General features: G+C 43.8%; 2 protein-coding genes across 2 annotated transcripts; both read right to left on the reverse strand.

Annotated features, from left to right (window-relative positions):
* Nucleotides 1-683: 683 nt before the first annotated feature.
* Nucleotides 684-11,174, reverse strand: LOC311324610 (bile salt-activated lipase-like). The gene is made up of 11 exons (XM_084457105.1): nucleotides 11,104-11,174; nucleotides 10,413-10,560; nucleotides 10,108-10,227; nucleotides 7,233-7,430; nucleotides 6,896-7,026; nucleotides 6,687-6,794; nucleotides 6,497-6,611; nucleotides 6,117-6,303; nucleotides 5,734-5,937; nucleotides 1,229-1,438; nucleotides 684-1,032 (listed from the first exon to the last, which is right to left on the reverse strand). The coding sequence occupies exons 1-11, from the start codon at nucleotides 11,164-11,166 to the stop codon at nucleotides 858-860; spliced, it is 1,659 nt and encodes a 552-aa protein (XP_084313231.1). The 5' UTR covers nucleotides 11,167-11,174; the 3' UTR covers nucleotides 684-857.
* Nucleotides 11,175-14,738: 3,564 nt separating this feature from the next.
* On the reverse strand, nucleotides 14,739-21,286 carry LOC311324601 (bile salt-activated lipase-like). The gene is made up of 11 exons (XM_084457093.1): nucleotides 21,210-21,286; nucleotides 20,597-20,744; nucleotides 20,294-20,413; nucleotides 19,811-20,008; nucleotides 19,485-19,615; nucleotides 18,620-18,727; nucleotides 18,430-18,544; nucleotides 16,129-16,315; nucleotides 15,775-15,975; nucleotides 15,252-15,461; nucleotides 14,739-15,089 (listed from the first exon to the last, which is right to left on the reverse strand). The coding sequence occupies exons 1-11, from the start codon at nucleotides 21,279-21,281 to the stop codon at nucleotides 14,915-14,917; spliced, it is 1,665 nt and encodes a 554-aa protein (XP_084313219.1). The 5' UTR covers nucleotides 21,282-21,286; the 3' UTR covers nucleotides 14,739-14,914.
* Between the last annotated feature and the right edge of the window lie 5,048 nt (nucleotides 21,287-26,334).

Below are 26,334 nucleotides of genomic sequence, written 5' to 3' on the forward strand. Positions count from 1 at the left end.
AAGCCTTATCCACAGCTGACAGACACATAAGGGTCATGCATTTCTGCACCTCAAGCTAATACAGGTGACCCCTTCTGATGACCAGTGTGGAACCTCTGTGTCACCAAGGGAGGGCCAGCAGTAGCCCACTTAAGACTGGACAGGACTTTGCCAGGAACCTTAGGATGCTTTTGCCTCCCCTGGATGCTTTGCCTCCCCTTTGACGCCCCTGACTGACTTAACCGACTTGACAAGTAAAGGGAGGGACTGGGATCCGTGGTAAGAGTGGATTATTTTTGGATTATTGTTGTTGTTGCTGTCTAGTGATTGGCCATGTCGGCTGGATTGGACTCTATCACGTTTGGATGCCCTCCCTCCCCTTCAACTCCACTGGCATGGACTATTTTGGTGTCTTCGTGGATTATGTGTATATGGGAAATGTAATATTGTCTGCTTGTGTTCGCTGCTCAGCACTTAGCACTGCTCATCAGCAAAACATCAGAGATCTCTGGTGGCAGTCTTAAGAATTGCAGCTGACCAAAGACACCATAATGACAATCCCAAAGACTGGAACCACACCCCATTACTGTAAGTTAAAAGGTGAATAAAAACTCCCGTTCACCTTCTAATTTCATCAGATATTTTACAATACAAAAACAAAACAAACAAACAAAAAACAGAGGAAAGATCACTTAATTGCACCCTTTTATTATTATTGTTTCAATCTGACATGCAATTTATATGGTTCACTTGTGTTTGTGAACAGACCTCACCAATGCGTGTAGCTATTGGCGGTGGACTTGTTGCTGCCAGGGCACCGAGCATAGAACATGGTGGTGCTTAGTGATAGGGGTGACCTGTGCACTCTAACTGGAACTCTAGACTGCGGGGAGGCTGGGGTAAATGCTGGACCACCAGTGGACAAAGCGTAGCCTCATCCTCTGTTTCACATAGCCTTTTTTCATGTCGGAGTGGATCTCCAGGTACTGGTGCCCAGAGCTGGTGAAGGTCGGCCATTGCACTGGCACCTTAGACTCCCCATTGTTGGGGTTTCTGCGGGATAGGGGCAGATGGGGATAGGGGAAGAGACAGGATGAACTCAATCAGTAGCGGTCACAATGAAAGGTCACACACAAAGTTCATGATTTACTTAATTATACCACACCATTTATACTACCCAGAACATCTTTATTCTCTCATCCAAACAAAGTGTGTTTTGTCTTTGTGACATGCGGTTGCAATCGTTTACCCGGTCCTGGCGAAGTTGGTCCAGTAGGCGATCATGTACCCAGACAAGTCACGGTGTTTGGGCCAGTAGGCGATGGGTGTGGTGAAGGGCTTGCCGAACACATACTGCAGGTCATCCATGTGGTCTGCCCCCATCCAGCTGGGGTAGGGCTTCATAAACCCAGCCAGACGATTAGGCTCAGAGAGCAGATATGAGTACGTACTGCCAGTCCTGAGGCATGGAAGGGAGAGAAGCAAAAATTATTATATCATTGTGAGGGGAATAAGAAAGGAGAAGGAGACTTGATAGGCTTGATATTAACCTGAAGGTGTGATACAGGAAACTCATTGCAATGGCTTTTATCTCTTACACAATCCAAAGTAATGGTATAGGTGAAAACATTTGTAACATTTTATATTAAGGTCCTCTTACTAAGCATGAGTTAGTAGGTAATAAGGTCCTTATAAGATGCTTATTAACATTATGTGTTAATAAGACATTTACAAATGTTAATAACAGCATTATAAATGTTTATTGGTAGATTATAATACATGTATAAGCAACTTGTTTACAGTAAATGAACTGCTTAAGAATGTTAATAAAAGCCTTATTAGTTTCTTATACACACTTATTAGCCGTTAATTAAGCACTTGTTATGCACATTACTATGCATTTGTACCTACTGGATCTAAAGTGAGATCAGTGCCTTAATAAGGTTAATAAACCCTTTATTATGCACTTGAACATTTCAACTAGTGTGTGTATTTTTAGTGCACAGGTGTGGATTTGAACCCGAGTCTCCCGCAGGAAAAACATTGTTCTAGCCAGCTATACCATCGACAAGTGATATTTGGTGATGCAGCCGGTCTGACATTATTGTTTCAGTACTAGTAGACGTTCTTCGTCGTTTGGGTTAGTTGTTAATCGCCTCCCCCAGGCTCAGGGCTATCCTTTTACCACCCCAAGCCTGCGTGAGAGCTCACCCAGGCTATATATCTGGGCACACCTCCAGGAGCCATGTCACCGTTTCGTCATCCAAAAACCGTCAGGCCATGCATTCCGTTGGGTGTCACTCTCCGGTATGTCCTGGATGACATGGTCTGCGGTTTGTTACCGCACAGGATACCAAGCCCCATCTGTGCATCGATGAGCGGAAGCGTCCGATGCCGGTCCGGAGGCGATTAAGCCTCACCCACGCCGGTCTGGGTAAGCCCATCGCGGGAGGGGAAGGACTGGCGGCCAGGATGAAATCACGGAGTCTGGAGGTGTTTGCCTCCCACTCCGCACGCCAGATGTGGTGCGCCCATCCTGCCTCACCGATGTTAAGGTCTCTGCATTGCTGCAGGAGATCCCGTGCGGCAGGCACAAAAGGGTGTCTCGACTTGAGACGCCAGGGAGGCTCCGCTGTTGCAGTGAGCCTGTTGTGGAGCAGGTGGTTAGGCTCCACAACCCGGCAGGCGAGATGTGCTGTGGTTCCTGTGCGGCTGAGGCCAGCGGGCTGGATGCCTGCGAGGATGGGAAGGTTGTCCACAGGAGTGGGACGCAGACATCCTGCCACAATGTGCAAGGCTTCATTGATAGGCGGTTCGATGAGGCGGGTGTGAGCGCTGCGACACCAGACCGGTGCGCAATATTCACTGGTCGAGTAGACCAGGGCTAGGGCTGCCGCATGCAGTGTTTTTGCTCTGGCACCCCAGCCTGATCAGACCAGTCGCCTCATCAACGCCACACGAGCTGTTAAAGGAGTAGTAAAGGGATGAATGAATGATTTTTCAAGGTGCCCACCCACATCCATTGTATGACCAAAACGGTGGTAGAGCAATTATCAGACTTTCTCAAAAGTGCTAGTTTTGTCAACGTTTTGATCTGAACCATTGTATATGATCATAAGTAACCTTAAAACAGGGCTAAACATGCATTTTCCCTTTACTACTCCTTTAACTTCTTGTGCAGTGACTTGAGGTGTCGGCGGAACATGAGCGACCTGTCCAATGTCACGCCGAGATAGATTGGTTTGGCACTGTATGGCATGAGTGTACCGTCGGTGTGCACTCGGAGCTCACGTTTGGCTTCCTGGTTGTTAAGGTGGAAGGTTGCCGACACCGTCTTTGCCTTGCTGTGCTTCAATCTCCATTTCCGGATGTAGGCCACTAGTGTCTGCATGTCCTGGCTCAGTGTCTCCTCCACGGCCTGCCAGTCTCCAGCTGAGTATACCAGCGCAAGGTCGTCTGCATATGCATACTTTCTGGAGATTGTGGTCGTCAGGTTGTAGGTGTAGATATTATAGAGGAGGGGGGCTATGACAGATCCCTGGGGGGCGCCGTTATTAAGGCGTCGCAACCTGCTTCGCTGTCCGCTACCGGTGGTGAGGGTGAAGCTGCGGTTTCAGACAAGCCCCATGATCATGCTGACCATGTGCCTGTCCGGCAGCAGGTGGAGCAGCTTGCAAGTGAGGCCGCGGTGCCATACGGTGTCGTAGGCAGCCGTCAGGTCTATAAAGACTGGTCCGGCCTTCTTTTTAGCCGAAAAGCTGTCCTCGATGTCTTGAGTCATCAAAGTGACTTGATCTACGGTCGATCTCCCACGTCGAACCAATTATAGACCCGCTAGGTTCCGACGCGGGAGATCGACCGTAGATCAAGTCACTAGCGTAGATGAGACGCTCAAGGATCTTGAAGTGGATAAATAACAGAGAGATGGGGCGATAACTCTTAGGATCCCCCTCAGGCTTGTTCGGCTTAGGGATCGTGACAACTAGGGCTCTTCTCCAGATTTTGGGGATATTGAGTTGGCACAAGCAGGAAGAGAGGAACGCTCTTAACCAGGACTTCAAGGCAGGCACAGCATGGAGTATAAGCTCCGGGTAGATAGAATCAGGCCCTGGAGTTTTCCCTGGCTTTACATGTTGGAGGGCATCATCGAACTCCTCCGGTGTGAATTCACCAGAGATGTTACCACCACTAGGAGTTGTGGCTTTCCAGAGGTCAGACACTTCTTTTGCCACGAGACGTGACGATTCGCGTTCTTTGCCCTCGCATGTCCCACTTTTCACAAATCATGATGCGATTTTCTTTGCAGAGATGGGGCAGTGACGGGGGGAGTGTCTAGACCTACCAGTGAGGTTGTTGAGGATGCTCCATGCCTTGCGGCTTTGGAGTGTGAGAAGTCGACAGAGTCAATCGCCTCTTCCCAGTGCTCTTGTCTCCTTCGGCTGAGTCTAGACAGCAGGGCTGAGGCTAGTCTGTCTGACTCAGCTACTGGGGGAGCCCGGAGGAAGGCACAGTTGAGACTCTCACACTCTGCATCCCAACACGGTTTGTAGCTATTGCGATGTGCACGTGGGATGGATTTTGGCCTTTCGGAAGTTCTTTAGCTTCACCGGCTCGCTCGGGATGAGGTCCACGAGTTTAGGCATGATAACCGATGTCGAAGTTGGGGCCCTGGGAACTTTCCTACCTGGGAGCTGGTTGTCAACGCTGACGCTCGCGAATGCCAAGTCAGGATTTGTCGGTCACACTTTACAATAAGGGTCACAAAAAACATTAGTTAACTGTTAACTAATGCTTATTTAGGGTCAGGTTAGGTTACTAATGTTAATTAATACCTTAGTTAAGGTTAGGGTTAGGTGAGTTAACCTTAGTTAACATAAATAACATTAGTAAATGGTTAATAGAGACATTAGTTAACTGTTACTTAATGCTTAATAATGTACCCTTATTGTAAAGTGTTACCGAATCGTCCCAGTTTTTCAGTGACCTGAAACGAAGCTGGCTGCGCCCTTGGGATCGAACAACAGGGCCAGGCTGTTGTTAGCTTCCCAAGCAGCCAGGTTTTCTCGTCCAATGTATTGGTGCTGTACCCCCAGTCCTTGTGCTAGCAGTTGAAGTCGCCAGCATAGAGGCAGGAGTGAGGGAAGGCTGGGAGATGCGGTGTGATCTGCGAGGGCGGAGGCTTGTAGACGTTGACCATTTTAAAGCAGCCAATGTCCACGCACAACCACTCAATCTCCGAGCCAGTCGGGGATTGGTCGACGAGAGTCCAGTTCAACCTTTGATGGATGAACGTAGCGAGGCCATGCTTCCTGCTTAGGGTAGACCCAGCTAGAGCAAAATTTGGAAGAACTCGCTTATCTGCTGTTACGCGTATGGTGGTAGGTCGCAGCTACTGATGGGGGGCACCACGAGAAGGTTTCTGCCTCGCCCCCCTGGACGTTAACGTTCTTAAGCAGTTTATAAACTGTTAACAAGTTTCTTATACATGTCTTATAATCTAATAATAAACGTGTTTACAATGCTATTATTAACATGTATTAATGTTAATAAACATCGTATTAGCATCTTATAACAAATGCCTAATAAGAGGCATTATTAATAAACCTTAATATAAAGTTTTAACAAAAAATTCAATAAGATTTGTTACTTCAAAACAATACTTGAGATTACCTTCATCCTTGCCAAATCAATAAAATGCAGTAAGAGATTGCCCAGTAAACAGGGGAGCCTGTAGTAAGAATGACTGGGTCTTACTTGGCATTGGCTGCATGCAGATAGAGAGCCACCTGGGTAGGTACCAGGAAGATGTAGTCTGTCTCGATATCAACAATGGTCTTCTTGACATTCTCCTTGCTTGGTATGGAGCCCCAGTCCATGGAATACAGGCTGTAAGCGCTGTCCAGGGCAGCCTGTCCCTTATCCTTGGTGAGAGCACCGAGGAGCTTCTTCAAATCTTCCCTGCAATGAAGAAGAGGAAGAAGAGAGAATAATGTAAAACTGGTAAGCTAACATACTGTAGATGCTAGCTAATGGTTTTTATTGATCTGTATGTAATTTGCTTGCCTAATTATTACAACATATCTGATTCTTCCAAAAATTCTTCCAAGACTTCTATAAGTCCTCTTATTATCACGCACACAGGGGTCTCCTGCAGTGGCTGGTTGACAGAGGGGATGTCGAAGCCAGTGAAAAAGTGACCATCCATGTCGTTGATCCCACCGATGTAATCAATATTGGCAGCATTGTGGAATAGCTTTGTAGGGTCATCAGGGAGGAAGTCTCCATCAATCACAGGTGAGAACTCCAGGTTGTTCACAGCTGGTTCTGGTGGAGAACACAGTCACAACACCTTGATGGAATACTGTGATTCTCGGCGTCATACGGCAAACCAGCTTTAGTCAACTAGAGTAAAACAATAGGACTTTAATGGACATCACTCCAAACACTTTTAAGAGTAATCGAAAGACCTGACATGACTGACTGAAGAGAACTGCTATTTTCCTTAATGAATACTCACTAGAGGCAGATCCGCTCATATCCAAGGTACCAGCCAGGGTGAGGACTTTAGGATCAGTCATCTTCAGGCAAGCCATCATCTTGTCATCAGTGGGGCAACCCACCTTCTGAGCAACCTGGACAGACAAACAGAAAGGAGTCAGCTGAACATCAAATCTCACTGTTTTTCTGTGATAAAGGAGATCACTTGCCTTTTCTGCCAGAGCTCGAGGGTTCCTGTTGACAGCCCAGGGGCAGAGAGACACCCCACTCTGGCTGATGGCCCTTTTGACTAGCCCCTTGTTATAGGGAGTCAGCATCTGTGTGGGGAATCATGTTATTTTATTCATAACATTCCCAGTATTACTATGATTAGTTAACCGACAGGGGATACAAGACCAGCTTTGAGGCAGCCCCTGACCTGGAAGCTGACACTGGCTCCACCAGCAGACTCTCCGAAGATGGTGATGTTATCTGGGTCTCCACCGAAGGAGCGGATGTTCCTGTGCACCCAGGCAATGGCAGCTTGCTGGTCCCACAGGCCATAGTTCCCTGCCAGTGGAGAGACAGCTCTCTGAGTAGGCAGCAATGTTCCTAACATAGTACCTTTGGCAACCTTACACAGTAATGAACTGACTTTCTGATAGAAAATTAACACATGAAACAAAAACCTGCACTAACAAAATGCAATGACCAGTTTGAATACAATGATGAAATGAATGTGCAGCAGTCAAGTAAACCTCATCTGGGACACATACCAGGTCCGCTGGCATCGCCAGAGCTGAGAAATCCCAGGGTCCCCACACGGTAGCCTACGGTCACCACGATAACGTTGCCCCTGTCAGCGATCTCCTCCCCGCTGTACAGGTAGTTATCAAGGAAGTTTGCGCCCATAGATCCCCCAAGCAGGAAGCCACCGCCAAAGTGCCACACCATAACAGGCAGATCAGTAGACACTAGCAAAAGAGGAGGGATTTCAATTCAGCCAGAAATGTATATTATATACCCATATAATATATTGAGGATTACACTGTACATGGTACTTGTATCTTGTAAATAAACATCCTTAAAAACCAGGCCAGGTCCAGCCTGGCTTATGTGTGTGGCTGGCTTGTTTCTGTTCAGGACTGGTAGGACAGAAGCTAGTCATGCCACTGAAATGGCTGTGAATTGAAATTACATGAAATAATGTCTGATAAATTAAGATAGGTCTTGTCGCCTGGGAACATCAGTTCCAATGCTAATCCAGCACAATGAGAGCGGGATAGCCAGTTAGCTCATGAGCTCACAACAACTAGCAGCAGCTTCCATAACATTAATGGTAGAGGTCAGTGGCTAAAGCAGTTACACTGATGATTCCTGTAACGTTAGCTATTTTGCTCCAATTGGTTCAACTTCGGTTTCTGGACAAAGGTAAGGAATGAACCCAGATAACACAAGGCTAGCAGACCTACAGCGGGTCCCCGATGGACGAGCTGGTGGACTTCTGGCCGAATCGGCACAAGTCCATGTCTTTAAACAATTCCATAGTTTTGAGTTTTCTATGATCAAAGGGAATTAAAAACCAGACAATGGTAGACACTCATAAGACAGGACAGGACAGAACACAACAATAACATGTACCATGCCCTTCCAGTCTAAGAGTGAACTATTACCAAAACCTGAGAGGCTATGTGGATTCTGTACATCCCATTCCACTGAGTCTACAGAAAAGGCACAATCTGAGACGGTTTAGGTTCCCAGGGGTGGAGTCTGGAAGAGCTTGTGGTGGGACTTACACCAACGGTACATTCTGAATGGGGGGAAGGGGTGATAGTTTTTGTGCCCTAATAGCTGTTCTAGGGTCCCAAGATCTATCAGTCGAAAAAGGCACTAAGAAAACCAACTGGGTCAGGGCATAAGAGAAGGAAAATAAAATAAAGAATTGGGAGTTTTCTCTAGTCCAGGCTTATACACCATTGTTTTCGACATCCCCAACCGGGAATCAAACCCTGGCCTCCAGCATGGTAATCAATGCTTAACCCACTACACCACCGAGGGGCTTTTAGGTCATGTACATTCTCTCCGATCCTTCTGAAACAAGGGAACAGAGAGGAGGAAAAGAGATGTCGTGGTTATAAGTCCCTGAACGGGAATCGAATCCTGTTCTCCAGTGTGGGAGTCCAGTGAGCCCATTATACCACCGAGGGGTCTGAGGGTTTGGGAAGGCCTTCCGTCTGTCTGAAAAAACTAAACAATTACCTGGTAAATACATGCAAAGTATAGCCTAATATATAATGGGTAATTACTGAGACACCTATACTGTAGGTATAATTTCAAAACAGGAGTATTTCAAATGTTCAATTAATGCACATAAATTCAATAACTAACATAGCACCACCAGATAACCACATTTTTACATAGCTTCTATAACATCCAGTGACAAAACATCATCCACACCGAGGCTTGAACCTGCTTCAGCATGGGAGGCGGACGCCCAATCCACTAGACCACCAAGGATCTGGAAAATGTGTGGTGTCATAGGCTGTGTTCGGAATCGCTCCCTCGTTCCCTCACTCCCTATTCCCTATATAGGGTTCACTATGTAGTGAACTACCTAGGGAATGGTTTAAGGAGTATTCGGACACTACACCGAACGTCACAAATATGCGTCGGTCATTCGTGTGATGCAGGCGGATGCGCCCTCGTGTAAACAAACAAGTCTAACAGGGAGCATTCACGCTGCAGGTTGAGATGTACTCACTCAGGTAGTATCGGATTTGCTTTTGTGTGTTCATTTTGAATGTTAAATCCCAAATAAAGTGTTAAAATTTAAATTCTAATCATGTGCATGTGTGGTTTTTCTACTTTGGTCCTGTCTGTTAATTGTAAGATGTAACGTTGGCTATAGCCGCGCTACTTAGCTAGCTATGAAGTGCACGATCAAGTAACATGTTTACAAACATTACATGTTTACGATTTAGCTCCGCAAGCTAGAGTTCCTTCAGTTTATACACGAAGGTTGCCGCCGCCATCCTCCGTTCACAGCCCTCTTCGCAAGACAACTCAACTGCATTGCATTGTGGTATACCGGAGAAAATGTAGGGTACATGCACTGTACCCTGGAAATCAAGGTGACTTGTGGGTAATAAATAGTGGACTATATAGGGAACGAAAATTCCGTGGAGAATTCGGACACTACAAACAAAATGGCTGACGCCCTATATAGTGCACTATATAGTGAATAGGGAGCGATTCCGAACACAGCCATAGTGTTTTTGTTCTGGGACCACTGCCTCTTGTGGTAGCAACATAGGACTGCAGGTCAACAACACCACTGCCTCTTGTGGTAACAATATAGAAGTGCAGGTGGTAGAAACATAGAACCGCAGGTCAACAACACCACTGCCTCTTGTGGTAGCTACATAGAGCTCCAGGTCAACAACACAAGGGAGGGAAGGAGGGAGGGAGTGACAACCAGACATTTGCTATCTTTGGTGCGCTGGCTTACAGGCACAAAAACAACAACCTTGAATCCTCTGTATCTACACACTGTATTATTCATCATAACGGCAGCAGAACACGTTCAAGTGAGTCTGGATTTCTTATATAATTCTGGTCACAGTTAAAAGGTAAAATGGTAAAAGACTTTACACTTGCGGCCTTGAGGAACCCAGATGTTCAGGTAGAGACAGTCCTCACTGCCACGAGTGCCAGTTTGTTGTAAGTTCAACTGAACACACCTCTTTGCGTACTGAGTAGCCTGGCGAATACCTGTGTAAAGACACAAGGAGAGCAGACAGACCTTCGATGAGTCTCAGGGACAGACAGGTGCTAATGTGTGTTTTCATTTTCTTGTCCAGTTATCATAATGGCATGTTGTTGGCCAGCCCCTAACGAATGCTGAGAGCCTTGATCTTAGAACTGTGAAGTCTGAGGCTGCTGGTCTGTGTACCCACCATCCCAGCCAGGGTGACGCTTGGGCTTCTCAAATCTCCCAGGCTGCTCAGCATAGGGGACTCCCTTGAACACGTCCACCCAGCGGAAGAATCCAACAACACGACTTTTCCCCTTCACCTTTCCTCCCTCTGTGTGCACCACTCCCAGCTGTACAGGAAGAGTCAATAATGTATATTTAATGGAAAATGTTTAAATCATGGTGTTAGATTAAATACAATGTACTGTATGATTAGGTTGCTTGTGAGTGGTATGAAATGTATTTATTTTCTGCATCTATGGCACACTGTTATCATGCATTATATATATATACTGTATATATATATATATATATATAAATATATATATATATATGCCTATGTAGAGACCTTATTAGTCAACAAGAGAGAAACAAGAACAGCAGCTGTCAGGTTCACACTGTCGACAGACTGCTGATGAAGCAATCATAAGCTGCTGATTTGAGTGGAAACATATGGTTATGTTGGGCATATCTAAACCATTTAATTTTAAATTCTTTGAATAAAATTCAAGTCAGATTCAAAATTAAAGTCAGATTTTTCTCCCACTGTAGATGAGTTCCCCCAAAACTGTTAAAAAATACAAAAATACAGTGTAGTTTAATATTGTTGATAACACTCAATGTTTTACAGACAAGTGAATCCATCCCAATTTCAAATCAGAAGGTAGACTTACAGAAGCCGCCGAGGCGGTGCCCAGAAAGAGAGCTGCAGCAGCCAGAATCCCCAGGGTCTTCATAGCGGTCACCAGAATCTCCTGTATGGACCAGGCTTCTCCACAGGCTTTTATACAGCAGACCCCGCCCATCATTTTGGCTATATCTGGCATAAGCACCATGACTTATGCTGTGCTACCCTCACCTGCTATTTTCTGTTACACAATCTTCATTGGCTGTAGTCGGTTACCACATATCCTCTCCCTACTCAGAAATAAAAGTAAAATAACAAGATATACAGTTCGCCTACTGTATACTACAGTAGGTAAGTTTTAGATGGTGTGGTATCAAATAGCCTAATATAATGATTATAATTATGGCTTAGAAATGACCAATTATATAAAGGTGAATTTTACTCAAAATCTGTAAAGTTAAATATTTTTCACATTGTATTAAAAAAATTGAATGGTAATCTTATAATTTAGCCATGCCAAACTGCGTCAAAGATGATACATGTACATTTGGTGTTTGAAGACCTTTTAACATAAAAAGAGAAATATCTATACATTTATTAAAATAGAAAATCGTTCAACTTTTACCCCCTTTTGACCCAGAAATATTTGTTTTGTAAAGTATTAAATTACGGGAGCTTTTGAGGTCAAAAGTGTCAAAATGTCTTTGAGTGTAAAACACTAAAATGTGTTTTTAAAATGTAGAAATTAATCCCAAAAATATAAATGAAATCCCTTGGCATAATTGTGCTAGTATCTGCAACAATAATGGGCGACATACTTGTACCTAAAAAAAATACTTAAAAACTTAAATAAATTTTGTCCCGACTTATGCGCTTCATCAGTGTCATTAGTACTTTAACAAAGGTAAAAATTCATTTTTAAGCGTAGCCTACTACTGTATCACATGATGGTGGTCATGCACAGTGTCTGACATCAAAAGAAGACCCATTGAAAACCCTCTAGCAATGTGATGAGGTGAGTAAATCTCTAAAATATTTGATGATTTCACTTTTGGAACAAAAACGCATGTCCTTCAGTACAACACAGAAAACATACTTTTAATTTTACAAAAGTATTTTATAAAAAACTATTAAATATGAAAAATAGCCTAAGTATAATCTTTATACTGTAGGTCAAGGTCATTTCATAATATAGGTGGTCAAGGAACTGCCTGTTAAATATGTTTATGTATTAAATCCGTCCTTCAGTATCACACATTTGTTTTTCAGCACAACAAAAATGTCATGTTTTTAATTATTATACCACAATGTCACCTGTTATACTGAATTAAAGCAGCTTTGTTATCACATGTTCACTAGATTAAAACATTTAATCATGCAATTCATATTTACTGTTTTATGAATACTGAATATTATCATTTAAACTAAACTTTATGGCATTTAAATGTATTTAAATAGGCATTACGAGTAAATCAATATTGTCATACAATATTTTAACACCAGTATTTTATATTTAAATACAACAATCTTGTTTTGTTTACTCAGAAAGACAAAAACAGATCATCTCAAAGGATGAAGTGAAAGATATTTTCATAGATTTAGCATTTCCTTTAGTGTAAGGCAATAATTTTGAGTTGTACCCATGACACATCAAATATGTGGTATTCTAAATGAAATAATGTCATTTTTTTCTGGGTAGTTATATTTCAGCTAATCTAAGCATGGATAACCTTATTGGTTTATTATGAAAAATTGGCATTAGATTGCATTTTGGGGGGAAAATAGTGTTATACTGAATGGCGTTTTACTAGGGCTCATTACGAATCACAATAAAAACGAATTATTGGCATTATTCTTGAATATAACTTAGAAGGGCATAAGTGACACTCCAATGAACAATTAAAAAAACGGCTTTTAGGGAACTGGTCAGTGTTGTTTTATTTTGTTGCTACATTGAAAACCTTATACGTCTTTGACCCCGGAGAGCAACCCCAATGGGCTGGAATTCCCCTTGACAGGAGACCTGCTCCCTGTCAGTAGTCCCTGCAGCCCACAGCCCAGCTGGACTCTCAGCTACTGTACCTGTACTGTACTTAAATCACATTTTTCAAGTTGTCAAGATCAAAAACTCAACTAGTAGAAACATTGAAAATAGACAGACATTATTCCAGAAGGGAAAATCTTTTGTTGTAGCAAATACACACAATACAAAACACATAACAAAAGGTACAGTACAATAGGCACATACATGTACAAAAGAGGCAGTACAATAAGGTACAAAAGGCACAATATACAGCATACAGTGTGAAAGATGTACAAAAAGTGCATGAAGAAGTAAACATTCTGTAAACGGTATAATAATAATAGGTAATAGTGAAACTGTAAGTTGCCAACTATTCACAATAATACCTGATTGCCGTCTATTCATAATAGTGTCAAACAATAACTAACTACCTAGAAATAACTGTCCAGACAAGAAAGGACTGGCACCATAGCAAGCCGTCTTAGCCCCCTCCAAGCTGGCTCAGGTCAATTTTGTCCAGCCAGTGAGGTGATGCATTGGCCACTGAAGGTGCTCCTCTGCCTGACCAGAGTGTCCTGAGACATTGGCCATGATGGCCATACGTTTGTTTATAGAAGAAACAAAATGGACAGCAGTACTTCATCCTTGCTGGAGGAAAAATTAGGATCCATCACTAATCAACTATTGAACACTAGACAGCAAAAAGCACATTCCTCTAGCCCACCTTTAGGCCTCTAGCTCCAGTGGTTGCCATTTTGATAACCAATGGAAGGTCACTGTTATTCAGCCAACAGTGCATCTGGGAGTAACAATGCAATTACAGCTGACTACCAGGCCTCTATCCAGCCAGAGCATAACGGTAGTGAATACGGGAATTCCAGTACAGTCATAGTACGGTATATATTCCATAGTACGGTATATATTCCTGTACGGTATATATATGCACATCACAAACAAACTGGTGCTGAACCAAAAAACTCAAACTGAAAAAGACAAAGACCACACAGTAAGATGCCTGTCCCATGCTTTAATTTCCTCTAACAGGCATCTTACTGTGTGCAGACTTTGTCTTTTTCCATTCCAGTACGGTCACCCTCAGCAACTATAGTGCTCCCAAAACAACCTTTCTAAATTTCACGACTGACAGTGAGAAGGGCTTTGCAAACTGAATCGCCCCTGGATTACCTCATTAAAGCCTTATCCACAGCTGACAGACATATAAGGGTCATGCATTTCTGCACCTCAAGCTAATACAGGTGACCCCTTCTGATTACCAGTGTGGGACCAGCAGCAGTCCACTTAAGACTGGACAGGACTTTGCCAGGAAACTTAGGATGCTCTGCCTCCCCTTCCAATCCACTGGAATGGACTATTTTGGTGTCTTCATGGATTAAGTTATGTGTATATGGGAAATGTAATATTGCCTGCTTGTGTTCACTGCTCAGCACTTAGCACTGCTCATCAGTAAAACATCAGAGATCTCTGGTGGCAGTCTTAAGAATTGCAGCGGACCAAAGACACCATAATGACAATCCCAAAGACTGGCACCACACCCCATTACTGTAAGTTAAAAGGTGAATAAAAACTCCCGTTCACCTTCTAATTTCATCAGATATTTTACACACTGTAACAACAAACAGAAGAAAGATCACTTAATTGCACCGTTTTTTTTATTATTATTGTTTCAATCTGACATGCAATTTATATGGTGTTTGTGAACAGACCTCACCAATGCGTGTAGCTATTGGCGGTGGACTTGTTGCTGCCAAGGCACCGAGCATAGAACATGGTGGTGCTTAGTGATAGAGGTGACCTGTGCACTCTAACTGGAACTCTAGACTGCGGGGAGGCTGGGGTAAATGCTGGACCACCAGTGGACATAGCGCAGCCTCATCTTCTGCTTCACATAGTTTCTGTTCATGCTGGAGTGGATCTCCAGGTACTGGTGCCCAGAGCTGGTGAAGGTCGGCCAGGTCACTGGTACCCTGGACTCTCCTTTGTTGGGGTTTCTGTGGCATAGGGGAAGATGGGGATAGGGGAAGAGACAGGATGAACTCAATCAGTAGCGGTCACAATGATGTAACCATTTAAAAGCGAGTTACTTAATTATACTACCCAATAATACTACCCAGCACATGTGTATTCTCTCATACAAAGTGTGTTTTGTTTACCCGGTCCAGGCAAAGTTGGTCCAATAGGCGATCATGTACCCAGACAAGTCACGGTGTTTGGGCCAGTAGGCGAGGGGCGTGGTGAAGGGCTTGCCAAACGTATACTGCAGGTCGTCCGCGTGGTCAGCCCCCATCCAGCTGGGGTAGGGCTTCAGCGCCCCAGCCAGACGGCTAGGCTCAGAGAGCAGATAGGAGTACGTACGGCCAGTCCTGAGGCATGGAAGAGAGAGAAGCAATTATTACATCATTGTGAGGGCCCGGGGGGCAGAATAAGAAAGAGGAAGGAGACTTGATAGGCTTGATATTGTCCTGAAGATAAAGGATATCTGATAAAGGAATCTTTTTATCACTTACACGATCAAAAATAATGGTATAGGTTATTAAGAAATTCAATAAAGTGTGCTACTTTGATACAACATATATCATATATCATGAGATTTACATCATCCTTGCCAAATCGATAAAATGCAGTAAGAGCTTGCCCAATAAGCAGGGTAGCCTGTAGTAAGAATATGGGTCTCACGTGGCATTAGCTGCATGCAGATAGAGAGCCATCTGGGTAGGCACCAGGAAGATGTAGTCTGTTTCGATCTCAACAATGGTCCTCTTGACAATCGCCTTGCTGGGTTTGGATTCCCAGTCCATGGAGTACATGCTGAAAGCGCTGTCCACGGCAGCCTGTCCCTTTTTGGTGATAGCACGTAGGAGCGTCTTCATATCTTCCCTGCAATTAAGATGAGGAGGAAGAGAGAATAGCTAATGACCTTTCTCTGTAAGAAACCTATCTGTATAATTTGTTTGCCTAATTATTACAATATATCTGATTCTTCCAACAGGACATCCCTACTAGGGGACCAGTCTTCTTATTATCACTCACACAGGGGTCTCCTGCAGTGGTTTGTTGACAGAGGGGATGTCCAGGCCAGTGAACAGGTGGCCGTCCATGTCGTTGACCCCAGCGATGTAATCAATACTGGCAGCATTGTGGAATAGGTTTGCAGGGTGATCGGGGAGGAAGTCTCCATCAATCACAGCTGCGAGGTCCAGGTTGTTCACAATGGGATCTGGTGAAGAACGATAGTGTAATGGAATAAATTTGATGTAACTATCAAAAGTAAAAAGGATTTGCCATGGTTCGCTCAAAAAGGTAAAGGTTAAATCTGGTTTATTTGATTTGATTTATATGATTGGCTAACTCATAATAACTCTTAAAGGCAGATGTCATCAACAATGGCGGAGAATAGTCAGAGAAAGGGCGGTAAATGGCAAATAGGTAGGAACAGACAATGCAACAGTGGGAGGTCACACTAGGCCAGACAGAAAGTCTGGGTGTATCAGCCCCCTGGAGATGTCATTCTGTTATAAATGAGAAAACCACGGCAGGGGTCTTTTGAATGTCATAAGGTAAAGAACTGGAAAACAGGAGGTAAGTCTTGGTTTCAACAATAGGTTTAGGAACAAAAGGCTGAAACCAAAATCCCAGGGCAGTTCTCTGAAAAACCTCAAAAAATTCCATGACAAGAGTCACACACCCTTATGGAATACTATGATCTATTTTGTCGATCTCCGCCCCACAGGGCAAGCTCCTTATTGGCTTAACCAATCGTAGCTAGTGACATTGACTGAAGAAAAAAACATACATACAACTGCGACCAATCAGAACAGGTGCACCACTATAAAAGTGAGCCAAGGCCACACATCTGCTCCTAGAAACTTTCAGCTTGCGTACAACTCCCTTGAGACCAATTTTGAACCTCCACCTTTTCCACAAAGCGGTGGCGAAATTGAAGTTTCACATACTTACACATGCCAGATGCTGGAAGCGATCCTTCCCGGTGACTTTTGCACTAACATAGATCTGAAATATGCCTACTTCCATGTCGGCATCGGAAGTATCTGCTCTTTGCCTTCCAGGGCGTGGCGTACGAGTATAGAGACTCCCGTTTGGGTATGCTCTCGCCCCCAAGACTTTCTTTATTTGTGTGGAGATGGCGTTGAGACCATTACGCTGGCAGTGTCCTGCTGGTTCTGGCTTCGTCGCCTCTTCTGGCCTTGAAGCATACCGCCGTGGTGGTGAGCCATCTCACCGACCTAGGGTTTGTGGACAGTTGGTAAAAGAGTGCTCTATGGCCGGCCCGTTTGGTAGTTTACCAAGGTATCAGTCTGGACACGGGCACCATGAGAGCATACCTATCCGAACCGAGGAGAGAAACGCTGGAGAAGAGTCTCAGCGTTTTCCGTCCTTCTATCAAGGTCTCTGTTCTGTCGGTCATGCGTCTTCTAGGTCTCATGGCAGCAGCTCACCTGGTGGTATGACTGGGTCTGCTGCACTTGCGAAGCACCCAGAGGTCGTTCACACGGCTCCGTCTAGATCCTGTGAGACACAGACGGTGCCTTGAACTGGTACTGAGGTCATTGGAAGCGGACCTCAGCTATTGGAGAGACCGGCGCGTAATAGCGTACAGCGTTCCAATAGGCAGGGTGTCGGCTCACGTCACAGTTTTTACGGAAGCGTCTCTAAACGGCTGGGATGGTACATGTCTGTCCCAGGGGTTTATGGGCTGCTAGAGAGTGGCGCCAAATCAACCTACTAGAGCTAGGTGTGGCTGGTGTTGCGCCACTTCGCCCACCTGGTCCGGGGGCGCGATGTGATGGTGCGGTCGGACAATCAGACCAGTCGCTCACGTCAACCGGCAGGGATGAGTTTGGTCGCTGGCACTTCACCATTTGGCGGTGGATCTGAGGCGATGGGCTCATGTGAACCTCCGGTGTCTGACGGTGCAGCACATTGTCTGAATGTTGGGGCGGACTTGATGTTTGCAGCAGAGCCTACTGTACATCTACTAACGACTAACGTTAGTTAATGTTACGTCACATACAGTAATGATTTCTGAGGTAACTAGGTATAATCAATTGTGACTAGCAAAACTTGCTACGTAGCTAATGTTATTGAAACCAAATTCACAGAATTAAAGGAACAGTGTTTGTGTAACTTTCTTTTCTTTTTTGTGTGTTTGAACAACAGATTTTCCCTATTGTAGGCTGGCCCTGTGGTCGGGGTCAGCAACAATAGGGCTTTAGGGGACATTACTCCAAACACCTTCAATAGAAATGGGGACACCTGACATGACTGATGGTCATCAGTAGAGAACCGCCATCTTCTTCAATGAATACTCACTAGCGGCAGAAATGTTCATATCCAAGGTACCAGCCAGGGTGAGGACTTTAGGGTCAGTCATCTTCAGGCAAGCCATCATCTTGTCATCAGTGGGGCAGCCCACCTTCTGAGCAACCTGGACAGACGAACAGAAAGGAATCAGCTGAGCCTCAAATCTCACTGTCTTTCAGTGATAAAGGAGATCACTTGCCTTCTCTGCCAGAGCTCGAGGGTTCCTGTTGACAGCCCAGGGGCAGAGAGACACCCCACTCTGGCTGATGGCCCTTTTGATTAACCCCTTGTTATGGGGAGTCAGCATCTGTGTGTGGGGAATCATATTATTATACATATTATTATATAAGAACTTTACCAGACCAACCTTTGATCAGACAGGGTGTTAAGGTTTGTGTGAGGTAGGACCCAAAGTAGAACGGAGGCAGAAAGCGCAGTTTCAGGTGTTTTAATCCAGAAAACTCACAAATGGTGAAACAGAAGGAGCATGGGTAGCAGACACCAACATAGACATGGAGGGATCCCAAACAAGACACCAACACAAGGCAGGTGGAAACTAGCCCCAGAGCCAAGGCTGGGACTGGAATGGGGACTGGCCAGAACTAGAATGTGGACTAGGGAAACTAGGAACTGGGACTGGGACTAGAACTAGGGGCTGGAACTGGGGAGCTGGGAACAGAAGTGGTAAAAGCAGGGAGCACATGGAGAGACTAGCGGGGACTAGACGGGACTATAAAGACTAAGAGCAGCAGGGGGCACAAGGAGGAGGAGCACAAGGAGTAGAGCTGGGAGCCCCGGGACTAGGACAGGGGCTGGAGTGGAACTAGTGGCTAGAGCTGGGGACACAAAATAGACATATGGACGACAGGACAACGAACACAAGACAATACACACTAGGAGGCGAAACAGTTCAGAGGTGACATGTGTGCAAGAGTTTTTGGGGGGAGTGACAGTGAGGGCAGGGTAAGAGGGCTGCTGGGAGAGGAGGAAGGGTCCAGGGCAGGGGGAGAGCAGGGCGGAAAGGGCCAGGATCACAACACAGGGTATACAAGACGGCCCCAGACCTGGAAGTTGACACTAGCTCCACCAGCAGACTCTCCGAAGACGGTGATGTTATCTGGGTCTCCACCGAAGGAGCGGATGTTCCTGTGCACCCAGGCAATGGCAGCTTGCTGGTCCCACAGGCCATAGTTCCCTGCCAGTGGAGAGACAGCTCTGAGTGAGCAGCTTTGGCAACCTTACACAGTAATGAACTGACTTTCTGATAGAAAATAAATAAATAGATAAAACAAATGAAACAAAAACCTGGACTAACAAAATGCAATTACCAGTTTGAATACAATGATGAAATGAATGCAGCAGCCAAGTAAACCTCATCTCGGACACATACCAGGTCCGCTGGCATCGCCAGAGCTGAGAAATCCCAGGGTCCCCACACGGTAGGCTATGGTCACCACGATAACATCGCCCCTGTCAGCGATCTCCTCCCCATTGTACAGGTAGTTATCGAGGAAGTTTGCGCCCATAGATCCCCCAAGCAGGAGGCCACCGCCAAAGATCCACACCATGACAGGCAGATCAGTAGACACTAGCAAGAGAGGAGGGATATTTATGTTTCAATTCAGCCAGAAATGTATAATACCCATATAATATCTTGAGAATTACATTATTGTACATGCTACCTGTATCTTGTACTGTACATATGACAATTAAACATCCTTGAAAAAAAATAATTGAATCATACATATCTACATCCTATAGATACATATTGTATCATAACGGCAGATCATATTCAATACAGGAGGGAGTCTGGATTTGCTATCTAATGTAATTCTGGTCACAGATAAGGGTAAAAGACTGGGTTTGTGTTTACCTCTGATGCCCTGAGGAACCCAGATGTTCAGGAAAAGACAGTCCTCACTGCCACGAGTGTCAGTTTGGACTAAGTTCACCTGAAGACACCTCTTCCCGTACTTGGTAGTCTTGAGAACACCTGTGGAGAGACACAGGGAGAACAGACACCTTCGATGAATCTCAGGGACAGACAGATGCTAATGTGTGTTTAAATTTTCTTGTCCAGTTAGCATAACTGCATGTTGTTGGCCAGCCCCTAACGAATGCTGAGAGCCTTGATCTTAGAACTGTGAAGTCTGAGGCGGCTGGTCTGTGTACCCACCATCCCAGCCAGGGTGACGCTTGGGCTTCTCAAATCTTCCAGGCTGCTCAGCAAAGGGGACTCCCTTGAACACGTCCACCCAGCGGAAGAGTCCAACATCACGGCTTTCCCCCTTCACCATCCCTCCCTCTGTGTAGACTACTCCCAGCTGCACAGGAAGAGTCAAGAACAGGTATATTAAATGGAAAAGGTATAAATCGTGACCTTTGATTAAATACATATGTATGATTAAGTTACTTTTGTGTGAAATACATCACGTTTGATGTAAGAGGATGGTTCTATGTATGTATGTATATACTATGCCTATCTAGAGAGCTTATTAGTCAACAAGAGGGAAACAAGAACAGCAGCTGTCAGATTCACACTGTGTCGACAGACTGCTGATGAAGCAATCAAGCTGCTGATTTGAGTGGAAACATAAGGTTATGTTGGGCATATCTAAACTATTTCATTTTAAATTATTTGAATAAAATGATGTCAGATTGTTCTCCTACTGTGGATGAGTTCCCCCAAAACTGTTCTCAAAAATATAGTGTAGTTTAATATTGTTGATAACACAATGTTTTACAGACAAGTGAATCCATCCCAATTTCAAATCAGAAGGTAGACTTACAGAAGCCGCCGAGGCGGTGCCCAGAAAGAGAGCTGCAGCAGCCAGAATCCCCAGGGTCTTCATAGCGGTCATCAGAATCTCCTGTATGGATCAGGCTTCTCCACAGGCTTTTATATAGCAGACCCTGCCTATCATTTTGGCTATATCTGGCAATATGACAAGCAACACGACTACTACCGTGCTACTGCCACCTGTTCTCTGTGTTACACAATCTTCATTGGCTGTAGTCAGTTACCATGTATCCTCTCCCCACTACCCAGACATACAGTATGGTAAAATAACTAGATACACAGTACAGTATATTACTGTAGGTTAATTTTAGACAGTGTGGTATCAAAAACAAATAGCCCAGTATAATGATAGCTTGGAAATGACTAAGTCTATGAAGGGGAAGTTAACTCAAAAGTTAAAGGTTATCACTATATATATATATAGTGATAACCATATTCAGGACACTGACAGACAGGGAGGCAGACTGACAAAATGGAGGCACACTGACCGACAGGAGGACAGAGTAACAGACAGAGGGAAGACTGATCAATTTTGAACTACAAACCAAATATCAGAAATGCAAACTCTTTTGAGTTATTGGACCACTTTCAGGAAAATAATATTACAATAGCGTTCCTATTACCATAGCATAGGGCCCCTAATTATAACTAAAAAAAGTAGCATACATTTTCTTATGAAAATGTGTGTGTTTGCATAATATATAGTTTAAATTAATAGTACTAGATAGTACTATTAACCAATAGTACTAGATACTAATATACAGTATCAAAAATAGATTAAGTATGAATGGCATCTAATGAGAATAAAGTCTGAACAGTATAAATTGTATCTAAATACAAGTATAAATTCAACTTTCCCCTTTTAAACTAAAAGTGATAACTAGAAAATTGCATCCTGCAGAAAATGTGTGAAGCTGAAAGAAATCGCAAAAACATTGCTGAAACTGCACAAATGTGAAAAATCTGACTCAAATGCAACAATGCACATCTGAAAAACCTGGAAGCTAAAAAACCTGAAAGCTGAAATGTGAAACTGACAGAATTGGAAACTGAACGGCATTACCTAAATACTGTAACTGTAAGCTAAGTACTAAAATGCATTGCTACAATAGCTGGAAGATAAACTGTAATACTGTCAAAGTTGAAAGATTGAATGAATTGCCTGAATATCAATATAAAACGACTATAAATACTAGCAGTACTGCTGCTGCTGCTACAACTACTAACTCCTAAAACAACTACTGCAAGGGATGTGCATTAAAGCTGCATGAGATAACTTTTTATAGTTAAATATTCAGGGTTTTCTGCTGATAGTTTATGAATTGGCCCAAGACCCCCCCCCAAAAAATTGTGACATGAGATCGCATGAGACCCTATGAATGTTTTATTTTATTTTACTTCAGTTTTCATCATAACCAGAGGGGCCGCCTAAGTGCCAAGTTATCTCATGCAGCTTTAATCATCATGGAAGAGTACTGAAGGAGTCAGATGAACTGAAGGAGTCAGGTGAACTGAAGGAGTCAGATGAACTGAAGGAGTCAGGTGAACTGAGGGAGTGATGAACTGAAGGAGTCATATGAACTGAAGGAGTGATGAACTAAAGGAGTGATGAACTGAAGTAGTCAGATGAACTGAAGGAGTCAGGTGAACTGAGGGAGTGATGAACTGAAGGAGTCATATGAACTGAAGAAGTGATGAACTAAAGGAGTGATGAACTGAAGTAGTCAGATGAACTGAAGGAGTCAGATGAACTGAAGGAGTCAGATGAACTGAAGGTGTCAGGGGAACTGAAGGACTGATGAACTCAAGGAGCCAAGTGAACTGAAGGAGTCATATGAACTGACGGAGTGATGAACTGACAGTGATGAACTGAAGGAGTCATATGAAATGAAGGAGTGATGAACTGAAGGAGTCAGATGAACTGAAGGAGTGATGAACTGAAGGAGTCAGATGAACTGAAGGAGTGATAAACGTAAGGAGTCAGATAAACTGAAGGAGTCAAGACGTACTGTTGTTTAGGCATAGTAGTTTATATAGCTTTAATAGTAATAGTAGGCTACTATTAATGGAAGTATATCAAAAAATAGATTTAAAACTGTATGAATGGTATCTAAATGAGTAAAACACATGAAAAGTAGTCCAGACCATTATTAAAAGAGATATAAGAAAACAAAAGATTTAACAGTACTTTTAAGGGTTAACAGTAGCATTAAGAGTTAACAGTAGTGCAAGGGTTAACAGTACTGTTAGGGTTAGCAGTAGTATTAGGGTTAACAGTGGTGTAAGGGTTAAGAGTATTGTTAGGTTAACAGTAGTGTAAGGGTTAACAGTAGTATTAGAGTTAACAGAAGAGTTGCTTTCTACAATGGAGAGTTTGGATACTTGATTCTGATTGCAGCCGTTGTAAAATACTCTGTAACCCACGGCTGCGACCACATAACAATAAGTATTAATGCGCCATCAATCTCATGTATTACTTTATCTGAAGGTAGGAATATAAATGCTGCTACAATAGTCATAAACGTGTGCCTGTACCTTTAACAGCCTGCTTGTATCCCCCAATTCAAATCCCAACTGACATGGATGATATATCCATGTATCTTAAAAACTGTAGGCGTGGCAACAAATTAGAAAACGGGTATGAATTCAAAATTAGCAACTCAAAAGCTAGAGTGAAGCGCTATTTATTTGAATGGAAGGCATGGCTGCCAAGCAGATGGCCATACCTCGGAAACTATAAATCACACAGCTTAGAAACTTATATTGTATGAATCAGCACAATCATGTGAACATGTATGTGCATAAGATGTTAAAACTGTAAGAGTGGCACTGGTTTACAAAATGTGTGAATATTTTCAAATCACCAACTGCCACCACTCTAAAAACTGAACATTCCATCATGTAAGAGATTAAGAAATTATATAGATTAAATCTCTTAGCTGTTAACAACCTATATGGAGACATGCACCATACACATACATATGAAATTTCCGACCAATCAGACTTACGGTTTATGAGGAGCTACTTTTTATAGGTTTAGCCAAATTTTCAAGATACAGCCAAATCCATCAGTCAGAGACTATGAGTTCTTGAGGGGAATTTGTTCCCCATTAGGAAAGACATAAGTAGACCAAGTTTCATACATTTTCGTCAAACGTGGTGGAAACGCCACCATCTTGAAATTTGGCAATTTGGCAACAAATCTTGGCAATTCTTTCTAGCATAGTTACTCATTTGCTTTATTCACGCGGCTGCCATATAGGTTAAGTCTCACGTAATTGGGATAAATGCGGAAGTGCCCGTACACTCCAAAAGTTCACTATAAAAACACCACTTCCAAGAACCAAAATAGTCAAAATAACAGGCTGAATACACTATCGGGGTTACGAACTCCTTATTACCAGACTCCGATTGTTTTTCACTGCCGTTGCTTTCACGTTCGGAAATACATGGAAGTGACTGTGACGGCTAACTATGGCTCATTCTTTTCCATGTATATCCAAACATGAAAACTATGGCAGTGAAAAACAATTGGAGTCTGGTAATGATGAGTTTGTAATCCCGATAGTGTATTTAGAGTGTTATTTTGACAATTTTGGTTCTTGAAGTGGTGTTTTTATAGTTCACTTTTAACATTGGAGTCAACGGGCACATTCGTCTCACCAATTACGTCAGATTTGACCAATATGGCAGCTGCGTGAATAAAGCAAATGGCTTCGAGTTTCAACATGCACCTTTTGAGCATTTTTGGTCAAGGACTTTTTGAGGTATTTGACCATTTCCAGGAAAAGAATAAGAGTAGACGAAGAAGAAGAAGAAGAAGGAGAAAATACCAACAATAACTACCGTAGGACCCCTAATTATAGCCTAATTTAACGATGCTATAAACTGGTTTTATATAATCTTGACTACCCAGGAGTGCAAACCTCAACTCACTCTGGCCGGTAAACCCATGTACTTTGTATTGAAACCAAATCACATTTTTCATGGAGTTAATATCTAAAACCCAACTGGTAGGCTACTTCATCCTGACAGGAAAAGGCACATTCTCCTGGTCCAGCCTTTAGGCCTCCACTGTAGCTCCAGTGGTGGCCATTTTGACAACCACTGGAAGGTCAGTGCAGTGCATCTGGGAGTAACACTGCAATTACAGCAAACTACCCAGCCTCTCCAACTTCTTCACCAGAAGGGGTTACCAGCCAGAGCACAAAGGCAGTGAACCAGCCATGATCTAGTGGACTTACTATCTTAACCAGTTACAACCACTCAAGCACCACACATCGACTTGAAGCCCTGTCATGGCAGCTGGAGGTAAACCAAACTGTCTGCCAGATTCTCAGGCGGTTCGTGCTCAAGCTGTTCCCTGGCCTATTTCCTACGTAATCTGACATCAGTTCAGCCAGTCAACCCCCAGCCAGACAAGGCTAAGGTCAAACAGCCTACCCAGTGCCACATCTAACCTATCACGAGTCACATGATAGCCAGCTACAGTACCAGTCTGTCTAGTGCTGTAACCAGCCTATCCACCCTACCCACAGCCAGGTCCACACTCAGCCCCGCATGGGTCTGCTGCCAGTGCCCTACTAGGGCCCAGCCCAGCATATGGGATTCCAGTAAGGTCAACTATAGCGCTCCCAAAACAACCTTTCAAAAATTTCACGACTGACAGTGAAAAGGACTTTGCAAACCGAACTGGTTCTGGATTACCTCATTAAAGCCTTATCCACAGCCAGACAGACACATAAGTGTCATGCTTTTCTGCACCTCAAGCTAATACAGATGACCCCTTCTGATGACCAGTGTGAAACCACTGTGTCACCAAGGCAGGGCCAGCAGCAGCCCACTTAAGACTGGACAGGACTTTGCCAGGAACCTTAGGATGCTCTGCCTCCTCCTCCTTCCACTCCACTGGCATGGACTGTTTTGGCCTGAAGTGTATATCGGATAATGCAATTAAATTATTATTCTGTGTTTTCTGTTAAATGTTGTAGAGACCATACATCCTGTACTACCTTATAGTACAGTGTCCATAATATTCTCTGAACTTAAATAAAGGAGATTGACTCATTAATAGCAGTTTGGCATTAGTTAAACATAAATCTTGTTTTGAGGGC

This window comes from Borostomias antarcticus (assembly GCF_949987555.1).
Source record: "Borostomias antarcticus genome assembly, chromosome: 2".
In the NCBI taxonomy this organism is placed as follows: domain Eukaryota; kingdom Metazoa; phylum Chordata; class Actinopteri; order Stomiiformes; family Stomiidae; genus Borostomias; species Borostomias antarcticus.